At 32.0% G+C, this 10,988-nt stretch overlaps 2 protein-coding genes across 2 annotated transcripts; one reads left to right on the top strand and one right to left on the bottom strand.

Moving 5' to 3' along the window:
- Positions 1-374: 374 nt before the first annotated feature.
- On the top strand, positions 375-2,424 carry LOC105784096 (NAC transcription factor 56). The gene is made up of 3 exons (XM_012609890.2): positions 375-885; positions 982-1,289; positions 1,388-2,424. The coding sequence occupies exons 1-3, from the start codon at positions 702-704 to the stop codon at positions 1,943-1,945; spliced, it is 1,050 nt and encodes a 349-aa protein (XP_012465344.1). The 5' UTR covers positions 375-701; the 3' UTR covers positions 1,946-2,424.
- A 3,813-nt stretch (positions 2,425-6,237) lies between these two features.
- Positions 6,238-9,079, bottom strand: LOC105783069 (uridine 5'-monophosphate synthase). Its single transcript, XM_012608255.2, has 6 exons — positions 8,200-9,079; positions 7,715-7,798; positions 7,371-7,453; positions 7,193-7,280; positions 6,853-7,107; positions 6,238-6,577 (listed from the first exon to the last, which is right to left on the bottom strand). Exons 1-6 carry the CDS (start codon positions 8,980-8,982, stop codon positions 6,449-6,451), a joined length of 1,422 nt encoding a protein of 473 aa, XP_012463709.1. The 5' UTR covers positions 8,983-9,079; the 3' UTR covers positions 6,238-6,448.
- Positions 9,080-10,988: the final 1,909 nt, after the last annotated feature.

The raw sequence follows: 10,988 nt of genomic DNA, 5'->3' as shown, positions 1-10,988 counted from the left end.
GGCAAGGCCAGTGGCCACGGCTGATCTGGTTTTTTTTTTTTAGGTGTGGTGCTGGCTAGAGATTAGTCATCTAAAATAGCTTTTTTGGTGGTAGGATTTTGCACAACAAAAGCATGACATCTGAAAGCGTAAAAAGAAAAGAAAAAGGTTTGTTGCCAATCCTCCACAATTATCTCATCTCTCCATATTATCCCTTGCATCGCGTGGGCCATACTCCATGCCCCACGTGTCGATCCCTGTCACACTTGGGGAACTAGACGTGTCGGTCAACCATTGGGTGGGCCCTCAGTTCACGTCATCATCATCATCATCATCATTATAAATATCAAGAATATATATCAATTTCATTTTTCACTTGGTAACCGCTGCATGTCAATTATCAACCAGTTTGTGCATGGATTCAGCTAACCAATACCTAGTATAAAGGATGAAAATACCCTTTTAATTTCTCGTGGCGTGTCGTATCGAGATTGGATATGGTGGATTAAACAGTAAACAGATGCCAAGTTTGGTGTATTAAAGCCTTTTTATTACAAGAATAATAATGTTCATGCCAACACTATGCAACCATTTCTTCAGCTGCCTCTCTCTCAAGAAAAAAAACCACAAGCTGTATGATGTTCTTCCCTGGTAAACTTTCAGAATCCAAACCAAAAATATTCTCGGTTTCATCAGTGAATTAATCGTGACAAGTAGCAGCAATGGAAAGCAACGACTCCTCCACCGTCTCGCGGCAGCCGAACCTCCCACCAGGGTTCAGGTTCCACCCCACGGATGAAGAGCTAGTCGTCCACTATCTCAAGAAAAAGGCTACCTCAGCCCCTCTACCGGTTGCAATAATTGCAGAAGTTGATTTGTATAAGTTTGATCCATGGGAATTACCAGGTAAAACATTTTATCAAATATCTTTAGCGATACGACCGAAAATTAACAATTTTGTATATTAAAATAGTACTGGGTGAATTTGTTTGAGGTTTGCAGCTAAGGCAACGTTTGGCGAGCGTGAATGGTACTTCTTTAGTCCTAGAGACAGAAAGTATCCGAACGGAGCGAGGCCTAACAGGGCGGCAACTTCGGGTTATTGGAAGGCTACCGGAACCGATAAACCGGTATTAAACTCGAAAGGGACACAAAAGGTTGGTGTGAAGAAGGCACTGGTTTTCTATGGAGGGAAGCCTCCTAAAGGGATCAAAACAAATTGGATCATGCATGAATATAGGCTTCCTGATAATAAGAATAACAACAAACCCCCTGGATGTGACTTGGGATACAAGAAGAACTCACTAAGGGTAATCTTTTTGTTTTTCATCAGTTCTAAATGAAGTTAGTGGTTTTATTCTATTGATCTGAATTTGATTGTTTGGAACCTGATTTTCTTGCGTTCTAGCTTGATGATTGGGTGCTATGTAGAATCTACAAGAAAAACAACACAAATAGACCCTTGGGATATGAAAAAGATGAGGCCATGGATGATATGGGTGGGCCAGTACCAACTTCAATGTCAATTGGCAGTCTTCAGTTCCAGACAAAGGGCACAAGTTGTGGAACATTTCTTGAAAATCATGAACATAACCTGTTTGATGGAATGCTGGGGAGTGATGGGGTGAATAACAATGGTTCGATGTCTCACTTAGGATGTTGTTCAAGCTCAAAGCCAGACCTGTCTATGGTTAACCCTCTCAAAAGAAGTACCGTCCCATCGCTTTACTGGACCGATGAGGATACAGCCAGTCCTTCAACAAGCAAGACGTTTCATGGGGATCATAGCAATGATGGAAGCCTGGAAAAACCAGACACAAATGGCTCAATTTCAATTGCAACCCTGCTTAGCCAGCTTCCTCAAACCCCTCACCTGCAACAACAAACAATGGTAGGGTCAATGGAGGATGGGATTTTTCGACCTTCATATCAACTTCCAGGCCTCAACTGGTACACTCTAAATTGAATTTTCAGGTACTGGGGTATTCAGTAGGTTTACCATTTTTATGCCCTTGAAGAAAATATTCCAAATTTTAAACTAGCTTAGGGAACTTTCATCAGTGGTATGTTTTACCTACTTGTTGTTAGGGAAAGAGATCGATGAACCAAAGTTTCAACTCTTGAGCCATAGATATAGTTAAATTTTTATTAATATCTAGTGTTATACATATACATATACATATAGTTTGATGTAGAAAAAGAAAAAAGAATAAAACTGATAGATAATATAGACATATGTATATATACTATATTATATTTAATTTGCTGTAGGAATAACAGTGAAATATTGTATAGAAATCCTTCTTGTTGTAGAATCTTATTATTAATGATGATGCGCAGTTTTAGGAATATAATGGTTATGGTTGGTTTACATCAAATATAGTATACCCTTATTGAATTTCCTTGTTCATTAATCAATAATCATGCTTTCTATGTGGTTGCTCACTTCCTCTCCTTGAACCCTAGCCTAAACGCTTTGATTTTTTTTTTTTTTTTTTTGCTCTTTAAATGTAAAATTTTACAAAATATAAGCACGAGCAAACATTTGATAACTTTTCTTTCTAGTCCATATTAAAATATTTGTATCTAATGTATATATAAAAATATGAATATAAAAAAAAAAAAACAAATGAAAGCAGAATATTCAAATGTGGATGTCATTTTCATTTCATTGAGAAGATATAGGTAAATGCTGGTGACTTTTCTTCGCTTTATCACAAAACGGAATCATTTATCTTAAAACCACACAAATTAAAGTCCCTTTAATTAAATTCCCTTTCCATGGAAACCCCAAAATAACTTTATATAATTTCTTATAAAGTAGTGTTTAAATTTGGAAAATAATTTTTTTATACCTTCTTTAATTTTTTTATTAAAAAAATTATTTTGTATTTTTTAAATACTTGTAATGTCAAGTGTCATTGTCTACTTGCTTCATCAGTCATGTCATTACTTAATGATAGAAGTGGGTGTAATTTTTGACGAAAAGATGATTTAATGTACAAAATTAATTTATTTATTTTTTAATAAATATAATTTGATTCTTCGTACTTTTATTTATTCACTGATTCAAAATTTATGTTATGGGGACATAGATACTTGATATTAAACAAAATAATCCTGGAGAAAAAGGGTCGGCCATTAGCTTGCTCTATTTTAGAATTGGTCATATAAATTTTAAGGAGATCCATTGTACAAGTTGGAATAATCCTTCACCAATTTGAATATATTTTTACATAAAATCAGATTAAATCGTGTAGAATTTTTAGGCCAAATTCAAGATTAATATGTAACACGCTCAACTATTAATTTTTAATTTAATTATTTAATTATTTGAAATAAAACATTTTAATTACATTCCTATTAATTTTTCTTTGTTACCTTTATTATAGATTTTAAAAGGTATTTTTAAAGGTAAAAGGAAATTTAAAACAATGAAGTTTAAAATATAGAGTAAGAACTATTCAGTTGATTGTATCTAGGTTATTAATTATTGTTTTTTAGTTATTTAAATTTTGAAATTAAATATTTTAATCGTAATTTTATTAATTGTCTAAGAGAAGTCTAACATGGGTCTTATTGTCAATGTTTACAAGATTTGCTATTTTAGTCCTAATTATAAAAATTATTTTATATTTAAAATTCTTAAAAAGTAAAGATAAAATTATTTTTAGATTTTTGTAACCAAAATGACTTTCAACGATACATTCCACTTTGCCCTTTCTTTCATTCAATTGACGAAGTTAGAAATAGCAAAGGGCATGGTCTTAACCTGTAATCTCTCTCCAATGTCTGAATTAGAAATGATAAAATACAAAAACACTAGAGCCTAAAACAAGTACTATCTATGTAACCAAGAGTAAGGCCATTGAAGTTGGTGTTGTCAACCCAATGATTTTTCTAAATTTATAAATTTGTTAATTTTGAGATTTTTTCCGGTTTTAATTAAACATTTGGGATGAACAATGTAACCAAAAAGGGAGACTAAATCAAAAGAGATTGAATCAAAAATAGCTTTAATTTTTGAGCTTTTCACATGTTTGGTTGATGAGAAAATGAGAATGGTTAACAAGAAAACTAAATATAAATTATAAAAAGTAAAAAGAAAAGTAAATACAAAAATATTTTTAAGATTTTTAAATATATGCTATAATTTTTAGAATTAGAAATAAAATGATAAATTTTGAAAACATTGAAAGTTAAATTTGTTAAAGTTTTTAGATTAAGATCAAATTGATAGAATGTATAAACATTGGAGGACTAAATTTATTATTAGGCCAATAAAAAGTCAACCTTAGACTTCCATTACTAAGTTGACCGCAATTGTGACTAAACTATTTAATTTCAAATAGTCTTTTATTTTTATAATTGAGGCGGGGATGAGATTATTTGGGATTGAATAAATATGTTTAATTTGAATAGCCTTGATTGCTAATAAAAAACAAATATATGAATCTATATGTTAAAAGAAAAGCTAAAACAAATTAATATATAAGTTAAAAATATGTTGTTAGTCCATATATTTCTATAAAATTTGAGATTTAATCTCTATACTTTAAAAGTTAAAACCAATCCTCTTACTTTTTCAATTTAAAACCCTAGTTCAATTATTATTTCATTAATAGATTCCGTCAAAACTTGTCAACTTAATATGTTTATTTTCCGTCAATCATAAATCACATCGTATAAGAACCACCTTATTATTATATTAAGTTGGCAACTTCTAACTTAAACTATTAATTATGATAATGATTAGACTTGATTTTTAAATAAAAAGTAAGATTTATATTTTAACTTTTTAAATACAATGATTAAATCTCAAATTTTATCAAAGTACTAGAACTAACAACATATTCTTACCATGTGTTGTATACAATTATTGTATTCAATAATTAATTCTTATTAAACTAATTTTGACTAAAAACCTTTTTATTTTACAACTAATATAATTTCAAAATTAAAACATAATAATCCATACATTAAATTAAAAAATAATTGCTGCTAAAATATTTTTTAATTATAGTATTTGATCAATAAAATATCTTTAAAATAATAAGTAATGTTACTCTAAGAAATCAAAGTTTACATTTTTTAAAAAAGAATACAAATTTTATAAAATTAAGGGTTAGTTTAGCATTGCTTTTAAGAAGTGTTTTAAAAAGTACAGTAGAAAAGTGATTTTGAGAAAGCTTTTAAAAGTTTAGTTTAAGATTTAAGTATTTAGTATTGCCGTCAAAAAGTATTTTTGAGACAAAAAATTCATTTTAGACATGGTGTTATAAAGTAATAAATATGAATTTAAATAATGTTCAAATTAGTTAATATTACGATATTTTAGTAAAAATATAAAAATAATTTATTATAATTTGTTGTTAATATTTTAATATATGAAATATAAATTTTAAATATTTTAAGCAATTAATATTAAATATTTATAAAATTTAATTTGAATATATAAACTATATTTTAAATATTAAATGTAACTAATATATAATATTATATATTTAAAATAAATTTCAATAAAAAAGTAATTACATACCTAATATAAATATTATATAAAACACTTTGTAAGGGTTAAAATTATCCTTTGTTTCTAAAAACGCTTTTGCCAAAAGCAGAAGCTAAAAAAAATTGTTTTAAACGCTTTTGCCAAAAGCAGAAGCTAGAAAAAATTGTTTTTACTTTTAGATTTAAAAGCACTTTTGACTTCAAAAATTGTCTATTTAGTATGCTAACTCCAAAAACATTTTTGAGAAGCAAAACTAAACTAAACCTAAATTGGAAAATGATAAAAAGACATAATTAAAATGTTAAGGTACGCTTGAAATACATTTTCTTTCAACAAAATGTACTTGATTTATTCCAAAAATAAATCAAGATATATTATTATATAAAAATCACTATAAATATTAATAAAAAAGTTTAGTTATTATTTAAATATTAATGAAGATTGAAGCAATGAGAGTGCCTACTTATTATTGTAATTTTAAACTTTCACATAAATTTGTTTTCTTTGATTTGCTTTGCACACCAGCTCTCCAACTTGACTTGAGAAATACTCAACCTTTGAGAACCAAAGAAGAGCTGGTGCATATGATTGTTTTCCAAAATGCTTCTATACCTTACTTTATATATATATTATATATATGATAAAATCATTTTTCACAACACATTCGGATCCATGTTTGGAAAATAATGCAAGGGTCTGTCCGGCTTAACAAATATGGCAGTCAAACCAAAATAAAATGCACATATACATGCATGTGAATATATATATATATATATATAGCCTCAGAATACAAGGATTAAAGGGTATTCCTAGCTCAAAACCTCTGGTTCAAGGATTGCATTCCGCATACTAACGTGCCAAGCATGTCAACTTATTGATTAAACAAAATTCAACTGTTTGTTATTAGGGAAGTGTGTGTATCAGTTTCAAGCAACAGGTTCAGAACCTAAAACATCTCTCTCAACTGCATTTAGCTTTATATGCTTCCCATCCTTGAAGGCGGTATTCGCGAGCTGCCTCTGCAGGGTTTGCTGCCTTTATGATTCCGCGCCCCACAATTATTATGTCACTACCCCTATCAAAGATGACCTGGAATATCGTTTATTTCGGTTACTAAAGCCGATAAGAGTAAGCAAAACGCCACTAGAATCGACAAAAACCAGCATCACACTAATATATAGTGCGTTTTGGGAAAAAATACAGGGTTTTGACACAACAGGACAAGAGAGACATTTTCGTTCACCTTAGTCATTTTCTAGACAGCACATTTAAAAGAATTTTCAAGGAAAATTCATATATACAAAATAGCCTTACAGAGGAAGAGTTAAACTGTAGAACGAGCAATGATAGGACCAAATACTTACAGAATATGGAGTGTTATACTGCTGGCCAAGATCATCACCACCCTTTACCATTTGGACTCCAGGGGTTGCCTGAATGAATGCTGGATTTACCGGTGCCCCAGACCATGATGCCGGATTGACAGAGATAAAACCAATGACAAAATCAGAATGCTCTTCTACAATTTTTACTGCAGCAGCCGTGTAGTCTCCCTTAGCAAGGTTACCAGCAGAGCTCATTTCTGCCAGTAGCAACAGTCCCCTACCGCGAGGCAAACCCTAAAAAATTTCCCCAAGAAAAGATTAGTTCTAACTCTGTATGTTAATTCTAGCTAAAAAGTACTGTTGGGCAATCATAACCAACCTTCAACTTCAGACCATCAACAATTCCAGGACCCGAGATTATGTGTGCATTAACAATATCAGCCCAATCCAATATACGGAAGATACCACTGCAAAAGCATACGTGCCAGAAGCAGTAAGACAAGAGCAAAGGCATCTACAAGAAAAGGGAAACTTAGGCTGCAGAAACTGAATATTACCCTTCATACTGCATTGTCACTGTGTTACCAATATCGGCAAATTTACGGTCTTCGAAGATCATAAAGTTATGTCTTTCTGCAATCTTCAGTTGAAATGTCAAAAACAGCACTGTTAGTTTAACTTAGCAGTAACATCTCTATTAATAACAACCGGTTCACACAATCTGACATAATCTATAATGAAAATCAATAACTTTCTTCATCACTAGGTTTAACCTGAATACTGAAAATAGACGCAAGGATGATAAAGTTATACTTCCATAGAAAATCAAAATGATTTCTCAAGAATGGCCATAGTTCGGAAAATATAGGCACAAGACATTCAATAAGCAGATGAGACTTACCGCACGAAGTTTAGAACCAAAATCTGGAGTGAAATCGGGGAATATGTCAACATGAGTCTTCAATAAACAGATTTCTGGTCCAACCTGCATAGAAGTTCAAATATGGAGCAAACGACTTTCTAACAAGTTAATACAAACTAAAATCCACTTAACAGACATCTTTTTAAGACTCAAGTCTAAGTTTAAACATTAACACCGAACTTAACATTGTTTCTAACCCCGATATATCAAAGCTTAGTCACAACTCAAAATCCCATGATTATAATAATTTGATGTACAAAGACATTGTTAAGATACAAAAATACGGCTAAATATGATGCTGTAAGTAACACTGCCTAAGTTTCCAAAGTATAAATTCTATAAAAGAAAACCTACTTTCCATCACTTTCCCTAAAAAACTGAAGAAGTTGTACTTTCACACACACAAAAAAATTTCTCATCCTAGAATACTTCAAAACTTCGCTGATAAACTAAAACCAATTTACCTTCTCAGCAATATCAAGCAACTCAGCAGCAGTCCCAACATCAGCAGCCAAACAAAGATTACTGTGTTTCTTAACCATAACCTCAAAGAGCTTTTTCCCAGTTGGATTCTTAGCTAACTTAGCCCTTTCTTCAAACCCCAAACTCTTAACCCTCGCTTTCTCAACCTTAGGCACCGCCACTTCCTTGTTCTCTTCCAAAAACTTCATAACCAAAGTCTCCATCTCCGCCTTCAACTTCCCTTTCGCTCTCAAAACCTTAACCATCTGTGTTAAAGTAAACAGAGCATGAAGCTTAATCCCATTCTCCTCCAACGTCTGCCTTCCGCCTTGTTCTCTATCTATAACCACCACGGCGTCCGTCACCTTGATTCCCAACGCCCGTAACGGCGCAGCGGTTTCAAGAACCGATGCTCCAGATGTTACGAGGTCTTCAACTATCAAACAAACTTGACCCTTTTCGTAAACGCCTTCGATGGACTTTGCGGTACCGTAATCCTTCACTTCTTTGCGGCGCATGAGCATGGAGATGGAGGTGTCGAGGGAGATGGAGGTGGCGATCGGGAGGGCGGTGTAAGGAACGCCGCGGATGAGGTTGAAGGGTGTTTGGGGAGGGAGGGAAGAGAGGAGGGATTGGGAGATTTGGCGGAGGAGGGAAGGGTAGGAGACGATTAGGCGGAGGTCTATGTAGATAGGGGAAGAGATGCCGGATTTTAGCTTGAAGTTGCCAAATTTAACGGCGGAGATTTCGTGGAGTTGGAGGATGAGAGACTCTACTGATGACATTGTTGTTGCGGCGGCGAATGGTAGTGCTGGTGGTGCAGGTGAGTGGAAAAGTGTTAATGGAAAGGGGGAGTGCTCTGATGCTTAATAAAAAGTAAAGCCAGTTGACATACGTCTTCGTGTGGGTCGGGGCAAGTCGGATGATTACGTAAAAAATTTTCATAATTTTTGTTAAAATTTATAATCCAATTCAAATTACTCCAATGATTTTATTATTATTAGTATCCAAAAAGGTAAACTATTAAAATAGTCACATTTATTTACCTTAAGTTACATTTTAGTCATTTATGTTTGAAATGTTATGTTTTAGCAACTTATGTTATCACGTTCTAACATTTTAGTCATTGAGCCGTTAATTTCCGTTAACAATGTAACGGTAAGGTGATGTAGCATGTTAAATAATCATTTTAAACAAAAAATTTAGATTAATTTATACAATTAATCCCCATATTTTTTCGTTTTGAACCATTTAATATTTTTCTTTTATATTCTTTTAACTTTCTTTCTTTTTTCCTTTATTTTTCATTCTCTTCTGCTTCTCCATCTGTTTTCCTCCCTACTCCATTTCTTTTAACGTAATTTTTCTATAATTTCCATTTGTTTTCCCCACTTATGCTTGTGGACTAGTTATAATAAATGGAAAATATAAAAAAAAACGACGTTAAAAGAAATGAAGAAGGGAGGAAAACAGAGGGAGAAGCAAAAGAGAATGGAAAAAAAAGAAGAAAAGTTAAAAGAATATAAAAGAAAAAAATAAATTGCTCAAAATGAAAAAAATATAGGGACCAATTGTAGAATTTAACCTAAAATTTAATTTTGAAATGATGATTTAACGTGCCACATCAGCTTATTGTTACACTGTTAACGGCAATTAATGGCTCAGTGACTAAAATGTTACAACACGATAACGTAAGCGACTAAAACATAATATTTCAAACATAAGTGACTAAAATGTAACTTGAGACAAACAAAAGTGACTATTTTAGTAGTTTACCCGTATCTAAAAAGTAAGTGGAATATTTTTAAAAAAAAATTCATATTAGTCTTGAAAACCCAAATTCTTTTTCCATCATTTTAGCCACTTCTGGTACTATCTGTTTTGATCACTCTATTATATTTCTGTTAATAGAAGTTCAAGCTGGTATTTTATAATTAACAAATAATTTTAAAATTATACTACATGGAAATTTCACCTTAAAAAAGGGTTTTCTTCGCGTCAAACAGAAATGGCATTTTAACTTGTTATCGTCATCACTAGGGATGAAATTAGATAATTTTTTTAGTAAGGATTAAAATTAAATTATAATTTTTTATGACAGTAAACATGTAATTTTCATCAGTTTAATAGCCTACATCTTTATAATTTTAAAGGATAAAATCAAATTTTTATATTTTTAGGGGACTAAAGCGTAATTTTATCTTTACTAATTTAAAATTTTAAAATTTTTAAAGAGCTTAAATGAAAAATTTTCTATTTTAGGGGGGTCAGTGCCCCTATCAACCCCTAGTTTCGCCCCTAGTCGCCACCACCTGTCCCGGTGGTCTTATCCGGCAACTAGGTACACCAAAACTCTCCTCTCTTCCTTCTTGTCTCAAATCTCATATTAGTTTTGCGTGAATCGACCACAAACTCTTCAAATCTCGCCTTGAAACTAGGAGGTAATGTCTTCCTATCTCATTCTCCGACCGTCCAGTTGCCTCAATTCTAAGGTATGTTGTTATTCTCAGTCTAAGCGTAAAACCCACCATCTGGATTTGGAAGGAGATTCTATTAGATGAGTCTCCTTTTTATTTTTCCTTTGCCCTTTATAATTTTTCTCCTTTGAGTTTTTTTTTTAATTCTTTTTTTTCTCTTTCTGACTTATTATTATTATTTTAAGTGTTGATTTGGAACTTGTTTAATTTTTAAAAGGATTTGGATTGTAAAGGCTTTGGGTATGATGGTTAAATGATGGATAGTGGTGTTGATGGGGCTATGTTTAGGTTGGCTTACGATGGTTGTCATGGTT

This window comes from Gossypium raimondii, chromosome 13 (genome assembly GCF_025698545.1).
Source record: "Gossypium raimondii isolate GPD5lz chromosome 13, ASM2569854v1, whole genome shotgun sequence".
Lineage (NCBI taxonomy): Eukaryota > Viridiplantae > Streptophyta > Magnoliopsida > Malvales > Malvaceae > Gossypium > Gossypium raimondii.
This window is presented reverse-complemented; position numbering and strand designations above follow the sequence as displayed.